This window comes from Callospermophilus lateralis, chromosome 3, assembly GCF_048772815.1.
Source record: "Callospermophilus lateralis isolate mCalLat2 chromosome 3, mCalLat2.hap1, whole genome shotgun sequence".
Lineage (NCBI taxonomy): Eukaryota > Metazoa > Chordata > Mammalia > Rodentia > Sciuridae > Callospermophilus > Callospermophilus lateralis.
In genome coordinates this window covers 189,132,166-189,155,584 of record NC_135307.1, presented here as the reverse complement: position 1 = coordinate 189,155,584, position 23,419 = coordinate 189,132,166, and the positions used below count along the sequence as shown (strand labels likewise).

The 23,419-nt window shown below is 44.1% G+C and overlaps 1 protein-coding gene across 6 annotated transcripts in view; it reads right to left on the bottom strand.

The window, feature by feature from the left end:
* Window positions 1-23,419, bottom strand: part of Bcas1 (brain enriched myelin associated protein 1) — an 83,561-nt gene that overhangs the window by 13,370 nt on the left and 46,772 nt on the right. For 3 of the 6 annotated variants that reach the window (XM_076849160.2, XM_076849162.2, XM_076849164.2), the window contains 3 exons: window positions 21,610-21,822; window positions 12,782-12,823; window positions 5,403-5,576 (listed from right to left, as the gene is read on the bottom strand). In XM_076849160.2, coding sequence (XP_076705275.2) covers window positions 5,403-5,576; window positions 12,782-12,823; window positions 21,610-21,822 — 429 coding nt within the window. The remainder of the gene's footprint in view (window positions 1-5,402; window positions 5,577-12,781; window positions 12,824-21,609; window positions 21,823-23,419) is intronic. The other 3 variants (XM_076849165.2, XM_076849163.2, XM_076849166.2) reach the window with 3 other exon arrangements.

Sequence of the window (23,419 nt, the reverse complement as noted above, 5' to 3'; positions counted from 1 at the left end):
GTTGGTAACACTAGCTTCAGCCACGCGATTAGGGTTTGGGTGAGAGGGAGGTTGGCAAACCTCACAGAAGGGCATGTGTGGGACCAGCCCTTTCCCAAGGTCAACAGTGCTCTCCTTGGGGTTGCTCTCCAGTTCAGAAGACTTGAACAGGACCGCCAAGGGCATAACAGTGAGTGGCATCCTGTGCCTTGACCCGAAACCCACACTGACAGATCTTGCACAGGGCAAAAGCCTGACATGCACTTCTGATTGGCTGGGATGGACGAAGTGGTGTCTGATAGCTCTCCATGCTTTCCCTAGGGACAGCACTGTGGCACTCCCCCAAGGTTTTCATCCTAAAGGCAAATAAGAATCAGCCTGTCCTCTACATAAAATTTGGGTCTGTTAACACACAAAGTGGCTTTTCCTTCCTTTGGGTCTCCTGCGTTGTTCTGCTGAGGTCCAGCCTTGCTTGAGAAGGTTTAGAAGAAGAATCGGCCTCTGTTGCCTTTGCCCTCAGTCTTCCCATCACATGTGAGGGTTAGACCTTGGGGATTTCATTCAGCCTCCTGGATTCAGGCTGCATCCTTAGGGCACTTCCTGCCTGGAATGTGTCTTTAGGACACGCCTGCATGTCCACATTAGGTGGTATCTGGGAAATTTTGAATGGCAAAAAACAAATGAATACGTAGTCCTTCAAGCCAAAAAACAGAATGGACACCAGGAGTCAGGCATGGCCCTTCCCCCTCCTCTGGTTTTGAATTTCCTGTCAGTTGTTTCAATTTGGTATTCGTTAGGTACTCTGACGGTTTAAAGGTTTCAATTTGCTCTCTTCCCCTCCCTTTCTTTGATGGCTCTTGGATGAGAATTGGGGTTGAATCTAAATCATGCTAGGTTGGCAGCAATGCAAACAGACCTTCAGGCTGTTGGGAAGATCACTGCAAAGTTTAGCCTCTTTACCAAAAAAATAGGAGTGGCTACCTTCAGCATTTCCGTGATTTTTCTCTGTTGCTCATTTGGAGGCACAGAAAGCTCAAAGCGCACAAACCCGACTGATGGCAGGGTTGTGACTCAGGGTGTTATTTAGTGCATCTGAGGTCATTAACAGCCCTCTCCCCCCCGCCCCCCATCCCTCCTTCTTCACTCTTGGTAGAGCCTCCTTCAAAGACAACTCAGGATAACAAGGTTGGGCTTAGCCATTCAAAGGGCCAGAACCACACAGGCTTATTTTTTCCAGCTGTCCAAAATTAGCATAGTTACTGTTTAAAGAGACGAAAAGTCCTTCAGAGACCATTTAGCACTTTGAAGAACAATTTGAAAGCTATTAAGTCAATTTCCAAAATTTTCCAATTTGATACTGAGCAACTTTCTTCTCGGGTTATTTTGTCCCTGAGAATCCAAGGGGAAGCATCTCAGGGCATTTGGCCTGCAGTGTTGAGAGGGAATCTTGTTGTGGCACCCAAGCCTTGCATATTAATGAAGTCACTTTTTATTTCTTTCACTGTGTCCTGAATTCGGCTAGCTTGATAACGCTGAGGAACATCTGAACCATTTCCAATACATGGAGTTAGATATTCAAAATTCTAGCAGAAGCATTCAAAAAGGAATAGAAATGTATTTTGATGTCAACTTATTTCAACAAAAGCTGATATTTAGAAGAAGAAAAATTGGGATGAAATTTTAATGTGCTATGAGAATACCAGCAATGCTGTTTACTAGATCAACCTCACTACCACAAATGCAAGGAACTGGGGCTACTGGAAATTTCCAGGTTCCACAAAGGTAATGAGTCCAGACTCTGAGCTTTATCAAGATGCTCGTATAAAACAAATTTGGAATAATTTAGCCCAGTGGGGTAAATTTCCTTTTCATGACAAGTACATGCAGGAAACCTATGTCCAAGCTTTCCTCTTATGCCTTCCTGTACTTGCAGGTAAGAGCAGTAACCCAACATATAAAAAAGATCTTTCCTTAGAAATCACCACTGAGGGACACACCAAAAAATGGAGCTGACAGTTGTCGTGCGCCCAGATAGCCTCATCTGCGGCAGAAGGCCCAGAAGCGGCAGTGGCACTTGAGAACAAGGGGGATGTTAGGAACAACGAAAACGAGAAGAGAGCGCTGACCTCTGTCAGTGCCTGGTGCCCACGCAGGCGGTAAGCCCTGGGCTTCTCGGGTTTCTACCCTAAAGAGAGAGATGTGGGGCTGGGGTTGTGGCTCAGTGGTAGCACTTTGAAGAACAATTTGAAAGCTATGAAGTTAATTTCCAAAATTTTCCAATGTGAAAGTAAACTTGCCTAGCAGGTGTGAGACCCTGGGTTCGATTCTCAGCACCGCATATAAATAAAGAAAGAAAGATCCATCATCAGCTAATAAAAATTTAAAAAAAGAGAGATTGTGCAAGCAGCTCCCGCACAGCGCCGCCACGTGGTGGGCGCATGAAGGGCAGGACTGTCGTCTGCCGCGCTAGTAATCAAGGAGTGCCCAGCGACCTGCAGTGACCCTGCCAGGGTAGACAAACCCTAGTCACTGGTGGAGACTGGAATTGCCCAATTAGACGCTTCCTTCAGAAACCTGCTTTCAAAGAGCAAATCAGTACCAACATTTTAATACTCAGGGGACAATCTGAGAGCAAGAACACTGGCTAGAAGACACCTGTTTTTTTGAATTGTAGTTACCTCTGCAAACCATCTACTTTTCCCCTCCAGATAGTAAGTTTCAACAGCTATCAGCTTCTTAGATGAAATGTAATCAATAAAGAGCTCTGATTCCTCGACTGTTTTCTCATTTGGCCCTTTAATTGGCCCAGTATTAAAGCTCATAGTCTTTCTCTGAGCCTGAGAATGTTAGTTTTTTACTTATAAAATGAATGGTCCCAAATTAAGAGCCAAGAGGTGGATTAAATGAAATAATGTATGTGAAAATAATTTGGAGGAGGAACGCACTTTTCAAGTGCAAGGTGTTATTACATTGACAAATTTTAAATCCCAAATCTATACATTTCTATCTGCCACCTTTGTGGTTTCAAACCTGCCTACCTGGTTTGTGGATACATGAATACAGCACTCTGCCCACTCATTTTATAAAAATATACTAGCACTTCAGATATTCAATTTCTTGACATATAGCTGAATTAATATGTATAAGAATCTTTTTCTATTTAGGGCATGACAGATGTCTTAGATGTTCCTTGCAATTATTTTGAAATCCTGTAGGAGCTGATAGGATTTTTGCAAAGTGGTACATCTACATGCATTGAATGCAACGTTAGACTTCTATTACTGAATTCTTTTTCCTTGAGATACAGTTATTTGGAAAAATGATATTCCATTTTTTATTTTCATGAGAGATTAATTTCTGGAAAGTAAATGAATTGGGTAATGCCTTATTTTGAAGAAAAAAATCAACTGAGAGTCAATTTGTCATGGGATACTAAAATATGCTCTCAGAAACTAAAGAGAAGCAGAGTCCAGGAAGTGGAAAATCAATGATCTGATGAATGAAGAAATCGCACACAAAACAGAGGTTTTGCAATTGAACTTTCTCTTCTATTAAATCTTTTTTAATCCATATTTTATGCTCACAATATGTAAAATTAGTTCGGAATTTTCACTTATTTGGCTCAAAAACATTCTCCTGGAATCCTTAAGAGGACGCCAGATACTGTCTTTATTTTTAAGCCCCTAGAGCAGGCTTATTTTTTTTTTTTTCATTCTCTCCCTTTGCATAAACCCAAAGACTTTAAATTAATTTGGAAGCCACAAACATGTTGCCAGAAAGCCAACTTCCAGGAATCTACCCCATGGGAATATTAATATGTGTATAAAAGTGAGTGTCTGCGGTTCTCAGGGAAGCACTGAGACCCTGTGTGTGAGGTACTCGGGGCAAGTTCATGGTTGAGAGGATGAGGACAGAGTTAAAAATGTCCATTGTCTTCACTAAGCTTTACTCCCCCTGAGGACAGACGCTGCACCTATTTATGCTCTCCCTTATGTCCCTAGTGCCCAGAAAGAGTGGACACTGAATAATTCTTTGTCGAACGTCTTTTGTGCATTTGAATCGGTCAAAATGGCAATAAAATTTTCTAATGAAAACAAAACAGGAAAAAAAATGACAATAAATAGGAAATCTGGGATCTAGGGGAAGTTCCAACAATCCAAAAATATGCTATCTTTTCCCCCTGTAAACTCCCAGCTCTATCCAGAAACAGGAAGGCTGATCACCCTCAATATTATGGTGCACTATTTGAGGATCTCATTTGTCATGCAGAGGCACTGCCAGAGACAGACTCAATGTTCTTTTCTTTCTTGGCATAATGTGAAAATCGGTTTAAGAATCTCAAATCTTGATCTTCCTTTTTAGTGCCAAGTTACAGAGCAAATGATCAGCAACAGAGATGGGGTTTCAGCCACACTCATGGATTGTCTACTGTGCATGCTGAGTTTCTTTTTTATTTTCCTCCAGAAGAATCCAGCAGGAAAATAAAATGATTCCTGCCAACAATTTCCAACAGAATTATTTCTAATATGCGTCAACTTCCACTGACAAGAGTTTTGTTTTGTTTTTATTTTTTTGTGGACCCAAAAGAATTCTTTTAACAGGCTGATCTCATGAAATTAGAGAACTACTTTCTCAAAGGATTAAACTTCCCAATACTCCCCCAAATAAAGGCACACTGTAATGAAATTCTCATTTTTCATTAAAAGAGAATTAAACCAATGACCTTTTACGTGGGTTTTTGATTTTTTTTTTCTCCAACTGATTCGGGTTTTGTTGCATTATGTTATTTAAGTTCCTGACTATTTAGAGATTGAAAGTACGTGATTCTTCATAGGCACCAAAGATATCTGTCTACATTCTTTCCATTCTGTACTTAGAGGGAAAAAATGACAAATTTACCAGCTAAACTATAAATATACCCTATGCAATATCATGTTATCATTTCCCTATTTGAATTCTCTATGTTAGCTTTGTCTAAATTTGAGTCACACACATGTCACCTTCAGAATTCTTGACCCCTCAATGTATAACTTGAACTATTTAGTATTTAATCCACATAAATGCCTCATGTTCTTGATGTAAATAAATGCATTTTCAAAGGAAACTCCATATTATTACCATATGGTAAGCATCATTTGCCATCAACAGAAGGAAACTTGAAAAATAAATTAAATCAAACGCAAGCCATAATGTTAACTTTTAGGACGATGCTCTTGTTTGCTAGAACTCAGGATCCAAAGCCAGCTCTTCCTTTATAAAAAAGAGAATCAGCCAGCATTAAAGAAGGTCAGCCATTCACCGAGGCTTCCTCCGAGACTGAACCGGAGGAGGAGGGCATTCTCTCACTTAATGGGCATTCATATCCCATGCACATCCCCTGCCACCGGGCACTGCCCCTGCTGTGCTGGAAGGAATTGGCTTACCATGTGTCTGAGCAATGCCATCAGGGAGGTCCTCCGCGGCTTGCTTGCTTCTCTTTTGAGTTTTACTTCCGTGGGTTCAGGCTTAGCATCTTCTTCTTCAGTGAGATCCACTGTTTGTGAGGCTGACTCTACTTTCTCAAACTTTGTAATTTCTATTGGTGATTCACACACCACCTGGATAGTTTGCCAGGTATTAAGAAAGTGAAACAAAACAAAACAACAAAACAAAACAGACATTTGCCCAAAGCATGTTTTATAAAGGGGCCGGGGCTGTCCCTGTCCACATGGTAGCTATAGATTTGCGTCAATGACCATTTGTACCCAGGCACAGCTTCATGTTGTCCAAAGTGCTTTCCAACAGCCAGTTTTTGAATCACTAACACACTGATGTGGACATGGCAAGTTCCCTCTCATGCGTCTACAGGACACAGAGGGGTCCCTCTGGGGACCCTCTTCTATTCCAGTGAGCTCACCTCTTTGGTCTGCTACAATGGCAAATCACACCTGGCCTGTGCAGAAATCAGGAATCGTCACTTCCTCGAGTCCCACCCTAGAGGCAGTGGCTGTGACACCTGCCATTCCACAGCCTTTTTCCCTCGTAACTGAGGGCAAACTGTCCTCCTTGCAGGAAGGCGGAGGAGCCCCTTGGCTCACTGGACTCGACCTCCTCGTGAACTCATTTCCCACTCCAGTCACTTGCATTGCTACTCGACTGGAGTTGGGGCTTCCAAAAGAAAAATGAACTTGACCATAGAGCTACGGCTGTGTTGGTGATGGCGCCTGCGGAGTGCTGGTGGGCTAACGCCCTCTGACCACCTACTGGGGAGAAGGGTGGCCAGCGGTGGGCTCGCATGGACTATCCCATTTACTAGCACACGGGCCCCAACTTGTGCTTTTGCATGGTCACATGCCATTTCTGTGGCCCCAGTCACATCTGGGACAGTTTCTGCGATTATAATGGTCCCTGCAGCAGGATGGAGTCCACTGGCCGGGAGGCATTTTTTGTTTCCTCAGTTTTCCAGGCAAGAGCTGGCAAAGAACCGCCCACCCACCCAGCCCTGTGCCTGTGTTACTTGGCCCCTGAGCTAAGGATGGTTTGTACGTGTCTAAAGGGTTGTAAACAACCATTAAGAGATGAAAATATTGGATGCAGACAAAAAACGGCCCACCAATCCTAAAATATTGACTCTCTGGCCCCTTTCATCCCAGATTTTCCATCCCCTGTCTCCAACAGAAGCACTGCTGAGCCAGGGGCCTCTCTGCGTTTGTCCCTGCGGAGCCAGACACCAGACTGCTCAGAGCCTTGTTCTCAGTGTCGGGGCCGGGGAGGGAGATGGAGTTGTCTCCAAAATACTGAATGCTTACGGACAAGCTACCTCCCCTTCCTTCATATAGTGCACGCCACTGGTTTGCAGTGAGCCAATTTTTCCAAATAGAGAATTTTAATCTTTGTATTATCTCAACCAAGGCAGAGAGCTGCCAATCAACAAATCAACATGCAGAGCTGTTGGAATTTGGCAAGGGAATCAGAATAGTCTGCCTGTGCCTCGAATTTCTTAAAATAGCCACATGATTTGTGGTATTTTCCCTTTGGAAAGGAAGGACTAAGCTCAGATGTTAGGACTCAAAATGCCTCAGTAGGCAAGGCAGAGGTGTCCCTGTGCATGGACCAGATAGAGAGAAAAGGTCAGGACTACAGCCAAGGAATGTCCCATCTGAAGACATTCAAAGATAAAAACAGGACGTGCTTGGGCGAAGCTGCTGCCACCGACTGCTGGTTTCTGATCCCAATCTGGCTTTAGACCAACGAGAGTCTGGGATTGGTGTCTGAAGGGGGACGTGGTTTCCGTGTCTAGGCATGTTCCATTCAACTGCATTTATGGAAAGTGAGCATCAGCCACAAAAGCCCATGAGCTGAGCCTGGAACGTATCTGTCCCTCAACGTGGTCAGAGAGCAGAGGCGCTGGGCAACCTGCTGGGCAGAACTCTGTCTTTACCCCTAAGTGGGCCTCATCCAAGGTCAGCGTTTCATCTTCTCTGTTCTGGGGGGGGGACACTGTACTCATCACAAAGCTGTTCTGAGGATTAAATCAGACAATTCATATCAGGCCATAATTAATACAGGGGCTGTGATCTGTGTCAGAGTTACACCTGTTTATTCCATGAGCACAAATTACCCGGAATCGCCACCACCCGCAAGTCCATTATTGAGGGGTGATTATTTTAATAACTACCTCTGACTGTGCCTGGAGTTGAGAAAGCCATGTTTTATACATAACCTCAGGAAATAGTCACAGAGACAGCCCAGGAAAGATAACGTTATCACCACTTTATAGATGAAGGACATGAGTGATTGAATGACTTGGCTAAAGTCACAGTACAGAGGAGCGGACATTTCAAGGAGAAGAGCACTTTCTGCCATAATTGAATATATAATAGTGGATTAATTGATAAGGACATGGAAGAAGAAGTTTGAGAGCAAGTCATTCTGGAGCTGGTCCAGCAGCTCTGGGACTTCACCAAGGACTAAGCATCGTCTTATCCTGTGTCTCCACCACTCTTGTCATGCTGCAGTTTCATTCTGTTATTTGTTACCTCATGGTCATGAAATAGCTGTTATAGCTCCAGCATCACATCCTTATCTCAATGTCCTGAAATGGAAGGAGGGTCCCCATAATAGACTTGCTCCATAAGAGACAACTCCAGACTGAACTTTGGAATGAACTTTGGAATTCGGATCCTCTAGTTCAGGGCACACAAATCTCACTGGTCATAACTAGGTCACTTCCTTATCCCTAGACTAATCACAGGTGAAGAGAATGGGTAAGAGGAAGATTAGCATGGCCCTAAAGTGGGTAATGAGCAGTTTGACTGACTGACCCTCCATTCTGAATTCTATTTGGCCTTTGAAACAGCATGTTCTTTTTTTGTGTTCAAGGGCCTGGAAGGAAAGTCACTTCTGTAATAAAACGATATATTGTATGACAATAACTTTGTAAACCACCCTTATTTGAGTGCCAATGGTTCCCTTGTGGGGTCTTTCCAAATGCTGAGAGGTGTCAGCTCATGAATCCTAGGCCGCAAGTCCATTCTCCAAAACACAACAATTTTAGTAGGCAAAACAAATGGGGCTTCTAGAGACTTCCATCAGCTTTGAAGTCAGGCCAAGAAGTTGGCTTTCAGTAGCCAAGGAAAATCCACCGACATCCGGTGTGGGAACCCAGCACAATTTGGACTAAGTAAGAATCCAATTTGCATATACAGACATGAGAATTCAAATTTTACTTGGATACTTCTCTGACTTCCTTTCAGGCTACAGCTTTGGGAAAAAGTCATTCCCTATTTAGAATATATTAGTGCATCTGTACATTTTAATTTTAGGTTTTATAGATATAATTAAAATCAGACTTGTGCCATATTTTATTTTTGTGTGAGCTGTAGTTTAGAATTGAATCTCCCTTGCTTAACTTCAATAGGGAAGGTGTATACATTGTATAGGATTGGCCAGTATGTTTAACATGCAAAATATACCTTTCTGTAAAGGGTGTTACATATTTCCTCAAATTTTATACTGTACTTATATTTTTTTAATTTTTTATTTATTGATACCAGGGATTGAACTCAGGGGCACTTGACCAATGAGCTACATTCCCATCCCTGTTTTGTATTTTATTTAGAGACAGGTCTCACTGTGTTGCTTAGCACCTTGCCATTGCTGAGGCTGACTTTGAACTGGTGATCCTCCTGTCTCAGCCTCTTGAGCCATTGGGATTACGGCGTGTGCCTTTTGAAATTTTGTTTGTACAGTTTTTCTTTTTTTATCAGAGCTGTGAGTTTTGGGAACTAATTTATAGCAAAACAGATATCCTCCACTTAAAACTTCAGCCACCACATAATAATAATATTGGTTTTTAAGGGTTTTATTTTAGATTCTTTTTTATTGGATTTATAATGTGATTATTTGGTTATAGAGAATTAGAGATTTTCTTTCCTACCCAGTAACTTTTTTTTTTCATTAGTTTATAGCAGCCAGTTTTGTTTGGGGGCAACCATCCTCCCTGACTGATTGAAAAAGTCTCAGCCAACCAACCTGGTCTAGCTCCTTCGCATGTTGGCTCAGGGAAGGCAGCATCAGGTGGGCAGAGTGTGTTATTTTTACAATTATTCACTCCACCTTCTTGGGAAAGAATCACACATCTGTGCCCCTTGCTGGGTGACCTGCTTTAGTGAATGGGATATGAGTGGATATGACATAAGCCACATCTGAGCTGAGGCTTTAAGAGCCATTGTGGCTTCTCCATGGTGTTCTTCTCTCCCCACAGGTCCTTGTGGAGGGACTGCTTATTTATGCTAGATCTCAGCAGAAAGAGACCACGTGAAATAGCCGTGGTAAATGTACAGCTGACTTGTGGCATAAGTGAAAAAAAAAAAAAAGAGAGAGAGAGAGAGAAAGCTGTTGAAAGCCACTAAAATTTGGGGTTTGGTTGTTACTGCAACAAAACCTGGCAAAAGCTGACTAACAGAGCATGTGAACACATTTGAGCCAATGAAGGAGACAGTTCCAGGACATGTGGGCTTGGACCTGGAGAGATCTCTCCTTTACTCAGGACTGGGGGATGTGCTGTTGGAAAGCTGAGTAGGCACCCAGACCAAGAAGTCTGAGCCAAGGGAGAGCCCTGAGGGAGCTTTACTTGAAACCAATTCTACTTTCCAGTGATGACACTCAATACATCCATCCAGGTTGTGCTTGGGTTTCACTAGCGACTAAAAGTTCCCTTATTAAGAGGGAAACAGCATAAGTGTACTCTGTCTTGGGAAGGAAGTTGTTTTCGTTAGTTAGAGCATTAACTCAGTCCATTAACAGCCCAACATTTCCAAATCACCACTGAAAGATTCAATAATTTCTACAGTCTATACAGATATCATTTCTGATAGGATAAAAAGCATACCCCAGGAAAAACAGTAAACTTTTTTTTTTTTTTTCTGATTAAATATGACCTTTCTGGTTGACAGATTGTTTTGGAAAGTTGGGCTTAGAGAAATTTTAAAAAATAAACTCAATTCTATTTGACCCAGAAAAAGCCAGGAGCGAGAACCCTCTTGTGACCTGGCCAATCGCATCTGACTGCTCTACAGCCAGGGTTCGGGGGCCACACATTGTTTTGACCGATACCACCTCTCCCATTAATTTTTTCCTTTTTACATATCCCTTCTCTTCATGGGGGCACCCATGTCATTTTACCAGGAAATTTAATCCTCATGCCTGGGAAGAACTCAAAGATGACCTTATAGCCTGGTCACTAACGATTACATTGGGGGTCACCCAGCGCATTCTTGCAAAAGGTCCTGCCACTCGCGTGGTCTCTGTGAACCCCAGCTCCGCTGCCCTAACGGCAAAGTAGCCACAGGTGACGTGGTAGGAGTGAGCCTGGCCATGTCCTAATAAAACATTATCAGCACACACTGAGATGTGAATTATAGTTTCCACACGTCATGAAATGTTATTCTTTCCATTTTTTTCAGACCATTCAAAAATGTAAAAGCCATTCTTGGCTCACTGGCTGTTCAAAACAGGTACTGGCCTGGACTTGCCCAGGAGCTGTAGTTTGCTGATGCCTAAATTTCTGAGTGCATCCTGAGATTTGGGTAGTGAGGGGAGCACAATGCATGCCTTGTCTCTCCTGATTCTTCCCCAAATCATGAAGTGCTGGTAATGTTCTTATCACCACCTGGAGATGATGGGGCCCAGATACGACAACTATTAACTTCACTCCCTCCAGGAGAGGGGCAGTTAGAAGACCAAATATTGAGCTTTAAAAATAGAAAAGTAAGTTCTAGGGCTAAGCACATTAAACACTCTTTATGGTGCTTCTTTGTTTTCTTAGGAAACTAATTTGCCTTTTTTCATATCCTGATCAACTTTTGTGCTGTCTTTTGGTGTTCAGTTTTTTTGATTCACATTTATATTACCATTTCAAGCTTCCTACTAGAAAATGAAGTCAGATCAACTCTGCATTTTAGCATCTGAGCTACTGCAGACATCCCGAGGTGAGCAGCTACACTAAACATCCTCCACAGAAGTTTCTCTTCAGAACCTCAGAACCTCAGTGCTAACCGAGGCTCCAAATTCAACCTGAAGCTTTAACATTTAAACTTCATGGGGGAGAAGACCTGTGGGCTTCTTCGTTGCAGGTTCCTGAAGGTCTAGAGACTTTGACTCTCCAGAAAATAGTCAATAAATTCATGAGAACTTTCTGGAATCATGAGAAGCCTGAGCTTTGCTGAGCTCCTCAGTTTGGTTCAAGAAATAAAAGAATGAAAGGATAGAGAAAGGGAGCGATACACAACAAAAACAAGCAGATTGAAAAGATTTTTCTCCTCAAGAGAGTCATAGCAGCCATTCTAATTTCCCTTCCATATCATGGATAGCATTTCTGGAATGTATTTGGATTCTCAACATCTGTTCAGTTCCAGTAACTAGATAAAAATGAAAATGCAAACTATCCATGGCAGTGAACAGGAGACACCAGAAGGATCCAAACATATTTTGCTTTGGCAAAATGAAGATGTTTTGTTTCTACCTTAAGGAGCTGTGGATTCACTTATCCTCACTTATAAGATTATCCAAAGACGGTGCTTCCTTCAGGAATGAGAGTAGCTCTCTTGGGCCTGAAACTCATGAGGCCCATTTATTAATCTCCCTGGAATTTTTCTTTTAATACACACACACACACACACACACACACACACACATACCCCACCACCACCACCACCGTGGCACTGCATGTGACACCATTTCTTTGGACATGAATGTACTATCTTGAAAATTTTGAGCATCTTTTGAGGCCAGGAGTATCTGACTTTGGTTAAAGGTAGAGTGCCCCCTGTCTGTCAGATGCAGATCCACGGAGTTCCCCTCTCCAACTGAGACCAGCTTCTACAGCTGCAAGAGATTCTCCTGCTTGAAGCAACTGCCTGTCCTGGGTACCAACCCAAATTAGTAAGAATCAGGATCACCATGGAGATGAAGGTGAAGGAGCAGTCAGGGCAGAAGCAGAAGATGCAGCGTCATTATCCCTTATGGAAGTGCCAAGCCATTCCTACGTGCTGTAGACTCTTTCACCCCTAGATGATAATAAATGATGAAGCAGCATGCTTTCCTCCTGCAATCATTTTGCATCAATTCAATGGGAGTTACAAAAATTCATCCAGTGTTGTTCCCCTTTGGCCCCTAGTCACAAGACAGGGTGAAAGAGTCCAGAGCGGATGATTATACCTGGAGCATGCAAGAACACAGGATCCCAGGGTTGGAAAAGCCCAATGGTCCAACATGCCCAAGCCGAGAGTGGAATGATTCTGTCATTGAATGCCTCACTTACATTTTCTTCTGCACCTGGGGCGACTGATTCCTCTTTAACTGACTAAAGGAAGATAAAAACAAATGTGAGAATCAAGATGTTACCACCCTCCCCCTCCAACATAATAAGTTATACAAAAGCAAAGGGCTCTTTGGGCTGGCAGTTCTCTGATGCTGAAATGCTCATCTAGACCTTGTTCCAAAAAGAACTTGGAAGACGCTGACGAGCGCAAACAGTCTAACAAGATAATACAAGTTGTGCATTTTAAAATGCAAACAACTTGCAGACACAGCCAGGCTCAAATGGAACACAGAGAGGGGCTGCCACGGAAGACACAAGCCACAAAGCCTTGCCTGGGGGAAAGCCACGCCTTGGCCTTCACGTTTTCTAGTAGCTGATGATAAGAGGGAACGATTTTTAATTCGCTCAATCTATAGTCAGTGTTAGCTAAAAACAAACAAGCTGCTCGGGAGTCTTCTAGCAGTAGGCTGAGAAGTGCACCCATGATCCTCAGGTTCTCATGACTGTCCTGTCACCAGCAGGTCCTCAGCCTTTCCCTGACCATGGCATTGGGGGCCACTTCTTACATCAGCCCTTGATCTGGGCCAGTGTCATCTTGCTGAAGTTCAAACACTCTGGGGAGAGCCAGAGGACGGGGTTCTGACCCATCCAACTCTACATAGTTGCACTCCCTGGAGTAATTCTGCATCTCCTGTCCTGTCCTAATATCTCAGTTCTATTCCGAAGCTCCAACGTCGGATGTCATCTTTGCCTCTTTCCTTGGGTTGTCCTTAAACTTTTTGGGAGGAGAGTGTTAGTGGTTTCAGACCAATTTGATACTCAAATGAGTAGATATGGACTCTCTTCCAATAAACAAAGTACTTTTTATCTAATTGCAAGGTGTTCATAGACCTTCTGCACCTCTCCTCTTTATTCCAGGGCAAGAACTCTTCCTTACATCTCTGCTGGTACAAAGCCCGCCCTCCCCTGTAACAGGTGTGAGCCACGCAAGGGAAGCGGTATTTACCGATGTCTTTCACAGTGGCACCTTGCTTCCACTACCCCTCAAAGTGCCTCCAAATAGCAAGTACTGAGGGCCCATTTGCACAGTACTGCAAGAACAGCACGGAGGGGCAAAGTCACTTGTTTAGGCTAAACATCTAAAAAAGGGGAAGCAGTGTTTCCAGAAGCTAAGTTTCTCTCTTGCCAACATGACTTTAAGGATGAAAATATGTATTTTTTTTTTTTTTTTGTGTGTGTGTTTGTCTAGGTAAAAAAGGTGTCCATGGAAGGACTGTAACATTTCTGGAAGCTTCCGACTATCAGAAAATGATAGCACATGCAGAAGGAATTTGGGAGGAGCTCTGCTTTCTTGGAACTGTACCCTGATTGCGTGTTGTCGAACACGATACACAGGTAAAGAATCAAATGCTGTTTTAAAAGCGGAACCTCCTCAAGCCTGACCCACAGAAGTTTCAGGAATAAATAGGCCATCTACGTTAGACTGAGAAAAACCCTCTTACTATCTAAAAATAAACCGGGGGATTTCAACCCTCCTTCCTGTCCTATCGAGTTGTACTGAGACTTCTTTGTGTCTGTGATTTCCCTGTCTGGAAAGTCCCTGGATTTTGATTTCTCACTGTATTCTTCAAGACACTGGGAACCTGGAGCAGGTGACAGATGGGAATAGAAGGAGCTCGATCTGAACACTCGAGTTTCCTTGATCTTCATTATGTTTTCAGACTGCCAAATCTTTCTGCTGTTTTGAAAACTGGCCTTACAAATATTGCCTGTTCCAAACAAATATTTTTAAAAGTTATACTACCAGCAAAAGTTCCTTATTTCATGAATTTGTCTGCGTGAGCATCTACCAAACTGCAATAATTTTCATAGCATATTCGATTCTTTGACTTGTTCATGTGTCACCAGAGTTTATTTGATATTTTCTATACATTAACCATAGATTTACTTAAATATATTTGAAAAGAAAGTTTCCTATTATTACAGTAAATGGTATCACATTAATATTACTTGCTTCTTGTTTAGCTTCTTATTATCACAGTCAATGTGTACCATTGACTGTGATAATAAGAAGCTAAATGGTAACACAAAAGAAATCATAAGAATCATAAGATACTTTGTTTTTCAAATGTAATACCATTTACTATAATAATAACATGTATATAATACATATCAAAATAAATACAATGAATGAAGCAAACACTTATTGAGTTCTAATAAGGTTTAAGTCTCTGTAAAAAGGGAGCCCAGCAAATGCTAACTCAGTGGTAAATGCTTGTTAATATCAAGAAAGGACATTCTTCTTGACAGCAGCAGAAGGACAGGAATAGAATGGAAAAAGGAGAGAATTGTACTGTGTAGCCAGTGAAATGTTTTCTAGGGCTGTCTCCAAGAACTGCCCCAAATTGTTTTGAACTTTTTGTACGTTTGCAAATTGGGCTCCAGGTGCAGTGATTGACACGTGCAGTTCATGTAGAGAGAGTCCAGATTCTGTTCACCGGTTAGCATGTGGCTCATCTGAGGAAGTATGCTATAAGGCGACTGGCACATGGCGACTGTAGAGTCAGGTCCAAGTTAGAGTTTCAACTGTGTGACCTGGTTTTAGTAATCACTCCTCTCTGAGCTGATTGTTAGCCTGTTAGGTCATGCGTTGTTTCAGGAGTAAACTTCCAGCTCATTCAGGGGACAGCCTCACAGAAACAGAGTGAGACGCTGGCTGGGTCCAGCCCACACAGTCCTCCTGGGCCTCACAAGAGTACCCCGTTTACATGGGGCTAGAGAGTCTGGAAGTTGTGTGGACAGGTGGGGACAATTCGAGTAGTGTCTATAATTAAATGCTTGTTAATATCAGTTTTCTATAGACTCTTCTAGAAACCAGAGTATATGAAGTAGAACAGAAAGAAAAATTTCAAGAAATCAGCCCCGGAAGCAGAATTCACCTGTGGAAATTAGAACTGTAGGTGAACCCATCACCTCCAGGGCCAGGGCAGCTGGTGGCTGGTGGCCACTCAGTCCAGCTCAGCTGCTGTTGAGTTGTCTGGGAAGAGAGATCCAAGGATGGATCTTCTACATGGTGTCACTCTGGGGCCTGAGTGGCTGCAGGGGGCTTCCCCCGAGCTGAGCGGGAGCTGGGGGTGTGCTTTCTTCCTGCTCTTGCAAATGGCAGGTGAACTGCTGGCTGGCCGCTGCGGCCCCACAGGGGTGATGGTGGGGGGGAGAGTTGTCATGCATCTTTTCCCTGGTGTCTCTGATGGCAGTGGTGTGGCTAGGGGCAGAGACATATGGCAGCCCAGACTGACTCACAGTCATCTGTCTTGGATTCCTGCACAGGATGTGGGGCATGATTTATTTATGAATCCTGAAGACTGCTGATGTTTGTACATATAAAGCACTTAGCAGATAGGGTGTTGCACATAGTATGGGTTCAACTAATGGCAGCAATTGTTATGAATGCTGGGAAGAAGTGACATCAGCTAGGTTTGTTACACTTCCTTAAGACTTTTCTTGATTAATTCTATGTTGTTTTGGAAAGTCCTTAAGTCTGCTCAGGCCAGAAATATGTTTGCTCCTGGAATCCTCATGAACAGATATTTTTTAACACTGCTTCGGGTTCTAGTTGACTTGGGGTAGGAAAGGATGTGGGTCTCAGTTACAATCTTGGTGACTCACTCTTTATAGTACAATGGCACATTGACCCGTATAAATAAAAAATGCCAGGTCACACTAACCGGAGCCCATTGTGGCAGTGTTTGGAGATCTTTACTGTGTATATTTTGGGCTGCCTTCATGGGCCCACCCAGCTGTAAACTTGAGCAGTGTGTTTTACGACATTGTCCAAATCACTGAAGAAAAAAAAAAAGTCAACAGGATTAAGAGCAGATTCCAGAGAGCTCCGTGCTGCGTTGTTTTCCTCCTTAATGGACCCCCCTCAGTGGCTTGCACCCCTGCACTGGGTTAGCATACTTTAGACACCACTGGAGAGAACCCAGGAAGACAGTCTTCTATTAACAAAGGTAATGATGGCAACCCACGCTCTTGGGCTAGGTGTCACTTAACTGTGGGTTCCGGCTTCCCATGTGTTCCAGGTCAGCAGTCAAGGTGGATGCAGACTGCCCTTCACCTCCAGGCTCTGTTCCAGCATCTAGAAGCTTTTGCTCCCACCCTAGCATCTTCCTTCCCTGTTGAGGTCTCAGCTACTTCTCTGCTTCTCCCGAAAGCCCACTCAGGCACCACCGCACCCCCATGGAGCTGGGTCTCTGAGCCAAGCCTGGATCTCCTGTTCTGCCTCCATTTGTCCCAGAGAGGCTTCCACGTTCAGTCCACGGTAACAAATGAAGGTTTGGGCAATGTCCTCTCCCCTTTCTCTGACAGTTCAGAGGAAGCCTATGGGGTGGGAGAGCCAGGAGAGCAGATTTCTATTCGTTATTTCCACTGCCAGTGAGCACATGGAGGTGGGTAACCTCCGAAGAGGAGAGAGGAGAGATGCTGGACTCTTCTGCACTAGGACCAGGCTTGGAAGGGAACTGCTGAGACAGGAAGAAGAACTGGACGTCGAGGAAGCAGCTCTCTGCAGTGTAAGCGAGAGAACAGAATGATTCCAGGCGAGGTCCAGGCTCTTAGATTGAGGGCATTTCTCAGGTCCTGGACCTCTGGGGGTAGTCAAGAAGCACAGTGTGAGACTAACATTCAGGTGTCAGAACAGAATCACTGTCAGTCTCCTTCAACGAACTGGCACCTGGCTATTGCCAGAATCTATAGACAGTCCAGCTTCATTAGCAATAATAAAAGTCGCACCGTGCAATCTACAGGACCCTGCTTAGACCCGTAGGGCTATTTTGAAGATCTTCCAGATACTAAGAAAGAGAAGCTAAATGGCACATAACCTATGACCATGAACTTGAATGACAATGACTCCTCTTCTTTAAAAGTGAATTCAGTTCTTAAATGGAAGATTCTTTAAAATACATTCACGTGGTGGCACTAAAGTCAGCAGATCCTGGGGGGTCTCCTCTAAGCATCCTTTCCATCACATGACGGCTGTTCTGGGTCGGCTTGTTTCACAGTGGGCCTGAGACTTATCCTATTAAACCCACAGTGTTCAGCCTCCAAGTAGGTGCTCCTGTGCCTCCCCAGCCACACACCCAGGCTTCCTAACCAGAATCCCCCAGGAAGGCTTACGGGTCTGCTTGAACACCTAGCCCAGGTGACTCAGAGCAGCACCTGGGATCTCTACGCTTACTTCAACCTGCACTGACCGCGCCCTTTTCCAGGCCCCAAGCCTTTGTACCCTGTTCACTGCAGTTTACCCTGGACTGCAAACTTCCCTGGGTGGAATGGAGCTATGCTCACAGAATCCCAGTCCCTTGGCCTCCCAGTGATTATGAGAGGTAGCTGACGCTGATAGGGTTTGTGGTGGAGGAGTCCGAGGCCCTAGGAGGTCAGCCATCTGCCACTTTCAAGCAGCCAGGGGCCTGGGACTGAGATTCGAAGGTGTATCTGGGTGATGTTAGGACCCACATGACCGTTCCACTCCAGTATTTGCCCCCCAGGAGAAGGCAGGGGAGGGCTACTTTGAAGATATTCCAGATACTAATTACACGTGCAGGTGTACACACAAATGTGTGTTTATCATGCTCCTCCAAATACATCACACGTCTGAGTGACAGAGAGCCAAGCATGCCTATGGTCACCGTGCACTGCGGGTGGGAAGCCACATGGTCTCAGGTGCTGTGTGTACAGCTTCTGGTTTCTTATTACCACACTGCAAGATAAACTAAGTTCTCATTTTACAAATAAGAAAACAGGAGCTCAGGTCAAGTAATTTTTCCAGGGCTACACAGTCCATTTTTTTTTTCCTGATTTGCTACATATAAGAGGTTCACAGGCTGGGGCTGTAGCTCAGTGGCAGAGCGCTTGCCTAGTATGTGTGAGGCACTGGGTTTGATCCCTAGCACTGCATAAAACACTAAACAAATAAAGACATGCTGTCCATCTTCAACTATAAATTTTTTTTTAAAAAAAGAATTTCATGATTATTTATCTCAACCCTTTCATTCAACAGATGAGGAAAAGGAAAGCCAAAAAATTTAAATAACTTGTAAGACCAGCCAGCTAGTGACAGCTCAGTTGACCCAGCAATCATGGGCATATTGAGTCCAGGTCACTGGATATTAAACAGTTTTTTTTGAAAGTACAATTTAATTTAAAATTAATTTCATCAAAGGCTATTTTTGTTTTTTTTATTTTATATTAAGTACTTCTTCAGCAATCAGGACCACAAAATCAAAATGGCTAATACTTTTATCCCCACAGTCTGTTCTGGGGAGAAAAAAAAAATCTATTTCTGAAGTTCATGGCCACAGATTTGGAAACATGTTTAAAACCTTCTCAATTAAAAGCAAGAGAAGGAAGAGGGTAGGGTTGGCTGTTAGTAAAAATGTACAAGTTGTCTAGCGTTTTCCTTTGTGTTCTTCGAGATCTGCACAAGGCTGATTTTATCATGACGGCCTTTCTAATTTAAAGAAGAGAAAGCAAAGGCCCTGGGTCTGTTCCCTACTGGAATGACCCTGTCCCACAGGAACAGGGCTCCGGGAGGGCCAGCGGCTTTTCTTCCTGCAACTGTCTTCGCCTTGCCCTCCGTACCAGCTGGCACAAAAGGCCGAGCACAGGGGGGCACCTGGAAGGCTCCAGATGAGTGAAACTCCCCTCTTTTCCTTCCTTGCAGAACATTTCTGTCTGACTGGGTCAGAGAGGGAAGTCAGGATACCAGTGATTTGGTTTGAATTCCTCTTAAGTTCACGAGGTTTAATAATCCACCGAATAAAGGTGCCAAAGGCAGCCAGCATGATAAGGGCCTTGGCTGGGAGATGAATTCATGTTGTCCTGAGGATGGGGAGACTGGTGGAGGAGGTATGCAGGGGGAGCTTAGCGGTTTCCCCACTGGGCAGCATTTCACAAGGAAGGGAAGCCGGAGAGGTGAACTGGCGCTCAAAGCCAGGTCTGTCCAAATGCATGACTCTTGGTCCTTGGTCCGTCACCTGTGACATCTGCTGTCCAGCACGTGTGGTCTGTTGCGCCACCAAGTGTCCTGCTCAGGCTCACACGTGGGGACAGCCTTGCCCTGGCACGACTGCAGCCCCTGCTGCTAAAGCCGAGCCGAGTTCCCCTGGTGGCTCCTGTCAGTGACGGAGCACCATGGCACACTGACCCACCTGGCCAGGGTAGACTCTCCATGTGGGCAGTCAGACTGTCGGATTCCTTGGTTGGGCCAAGATGCACCACCCTCCGTCCAACCCTCTCTCTCCTTCCTCTCACCCACCGCAGGTGTTAGCCCTCACCTGGGCTCAGCGCTCCCCAGCTCCCCTGCACCCTCCTCCAGCCATCACAGGCAATTTCCTTCAATAAACCTCTAGGATGTTACTTCTGCCTTGGTGTGTGCTTCTTGAAGGGCCAGTACTTAATATTAATGCCATTATTATATAACACTTTCCTTTAATTGGTCCTTTTAAAACTAAATACATTTATTCTCGCCCTGAGCAAAAATACATGTTAAATCACAAGTTTAATCTGCTACCTTTATTTCCCCCATACACGTGTGTGTATGTACACATATACACATAGGTACACATGTACACACACGAATATGAATGGATAGAAGATAATTATTTAATTAAATGTACAAACATGGGTCACTGAGGTCATCTCTCTCGTCCCTAATATATGCATATAACACATCAGAAATTGTTCCCTACATTATGTTGCCAGTAAAAGACTTTTAAAAATAAGTAATGGTGATTAGGGAGAAAGAAGGATGGGAACAGAATGTCAGTTGACCTCTTCCAAGGTTTCCACGAATTATTGGACTCTGTGTTCTGAGAAGAACCTGGAAGGAAGATTTCTGTACAATAGGAAACAGACTGGAAAGACTCTCCAAAGTCCAGCTGGAATCTGGACAATAGGGTGAAACCGACACCACAGTGACATCTGGATCTGTCATCTGCTCTGCACGGTGTGCCAAGTGGCACAGACGTTTTAATGAAACTGCTAAGTTGGGTTTTTTTTTGGCTCTATGAATTCCCACCCCCCACACACAACTTCTTGCTCATCTTTTGGCCGAATTTAAGCCAGGAAGGAGTGTCCTGGACATGTGTGGCAGCTGGGGCCTGCTGAGCACAGTGAGTCAGGAGTGGCTCTGGGGACTACTCAGCCCCGCCCACCACTTCCTGGCAGAGCACATACGTTAATTTCAGAAGGGGAAACTATCAGATAGTGGTTTGACTTTTCCTGCCCCAGAAAGCAGTCTGCGCTTGCCCTGGTGGTGACCTGGTGGACACACTGGCTTTCTCAAAGGAGAGTGACTCCTGATGACTGACTCTAGCTGAATGGGAGGGGATGCCTCGGAGCCCCAGGCCATTCATCCACCAGGACAGACAGGATAACGTGACATCCCAGAAGGTTCACAAAACCATGGAAGACCACAACCCTCTCTCGTGAAGCCAAGTCATTCAAAGAATGAGAAATTCTACTTGTTCATTTCAGTTTCTTTCCCACGAAACACCTGTTCATAAACACGATAGGCATTTCATTCTTCCTGGGAGTACAGCAGGGTCCTTGGTTCAATGGCAAGTGGAGTCACATTGGAGAGGAAAGCAGGAGGAAGGAGGGAGGAGGAGGAGGAGGAGGAGGAGGAGGAGGAGGAGGAGGAGGAGGAGGAGGAGGAGGAGGGGAAGCTGCTATACTTGGTTGAGTACAGCAACTGGACCAATAGAAATAGATTCTCAAGTCATCTTAGCCCTAAGGACTCTGCAAACTTTTAAAATCCAACTTACCTTTTTCCAAAACAGTTTGCCCAGAGGCAGAGAGGTGGGTCCTGGCTTCTCCTTGCCGCCTTCCTTGGCGGTTTCAGGCTCGGTCACGGACTGCACGGCACCTGAAGGGCTACAGCCTTTAGGGCTCCTGGCTGTCCCCGGGGTCTCCTGGGGTGTGAAGTTGGCTTTGTCTGACTTGAGGTTGGCCGAAGTGGTGGGTGACTTCTCAGCATCCTGAAGAGTTTTAAAAAAGGGGGTGGGGATTCAGAATGATTTGATTATTTCAAAAGTGAAAGACCTCTTCTTTGTACCCCTGGGCTTGGGTGGTACATAATGGTAATATATTTTTTTCTTTATAATTTTCTGTATTTTCCAAATTTCAACTGTGAATATGAATTTGTGTTAAAAATCTCAAAGAAATTTGAGATATATATATATATATATATATATATATATATATATATATATATATTTTTTTTTTTTTTCTTTTGAAAAACAACCAGAGGATCATTCATGACGCTTCTCTGAGTGACTCTAAGGGTAGCGGGAAGGGACACTTTGCTGGTAGGATGTGGTGCTGGCTCCAAGTGCTTTTGATCATCTTCTCCTTGGGACACACTTTACGCACCCCAGTGCCTGCACATATTTTGAGAAATATTCTATCATCATGTGTTGGTTTACTAATCCAAATGGAAAGTTAAGGAAAGGTGACGATAAATATAATTCCAATAGAACCTCTGAAATTCCTTCCCCACGTTCCGCTTTGGAGATCACGATCCAGCTCTGAGGTATAAGGCAGCTGGACTGAGCTTGGTAAAGGGGTTTTGAACTGGATGTGTGCATGAAGGAATTCTTTGCTTTTAGGTCTAGCCCCATGCTCCACAGTGGAAACGTCTTCAACGTCACTCCTTTTGTCCCAACTCCCTCTCTCCCTCCTATGCTCTTCCCCTTCCCCTCATCTCTCTCCCTTTCCCTCCTCCCTCTCTTTCCCCTTTCGCCCTCCCTCTTCCCTCTTCCTCTCTCCTCCCTCCCCTTACTCCCTCCTCCTCCTCCTTCCTCCCACTCTCTCCTCTCTCCTTGCTCATCTTCCTGGCACCCTCCCTATCTCTCTCTTTCTCCCCATGTGACTGTGCTAAAGTCTGGTCCTAAGACATCTGATATCTGCAGGGAGGTGCTATTAATTCCTATGCTCTGTCTCCTGTTGAGTCACTGGATAAAGAATGATGGTCACATTTTTTTTTTTTTTTTCTGGACATGAGTGAATACTGGCATTAAAAACTCTAATACCAGGTTGATCTGACCTAACTTCTCCACCCTAAGCAGCTTCACTTTATGATTTTGGATCTGGGGCGATTTGTGACTCAACCTTCTTACATTCCCAGGGCTGTCGTATTTTCAACTATATTTTCTGACTAAAAGAAAAAATAGTCTGGCAGTGAAAAGGGGATGTGGACAAATACAGGAAGTTTCATAGTATTTTTTGGTACTGGACCGAGTCTTACAGTCCATCTGGCCCAGTATTTAAATTTTCAGATAAGGAAAGCAAAGCCTGCGATCCACTGGACCAGGTGTGTAGCCCAGCCTCATGTCTGGACTGCTGACCTCGTCCCTGCGCTCACACACAGCATGAGGGCTCCCTGAAGGGTGTATTCAGTAACACAAATCCACTATCTGGGGCAGGATGTGACATCTCGCCCAGGTTCTGAGTTGTTTATTGAGCAAACTCTAAGATCAAATCCAGACAAAGGAGTAGAGCGTAGAAATGGTATTAGGATAACTCAGTTCCATTCAAGATATGCAAAGTGCATAATGCTAGAATTTAAAACAACTT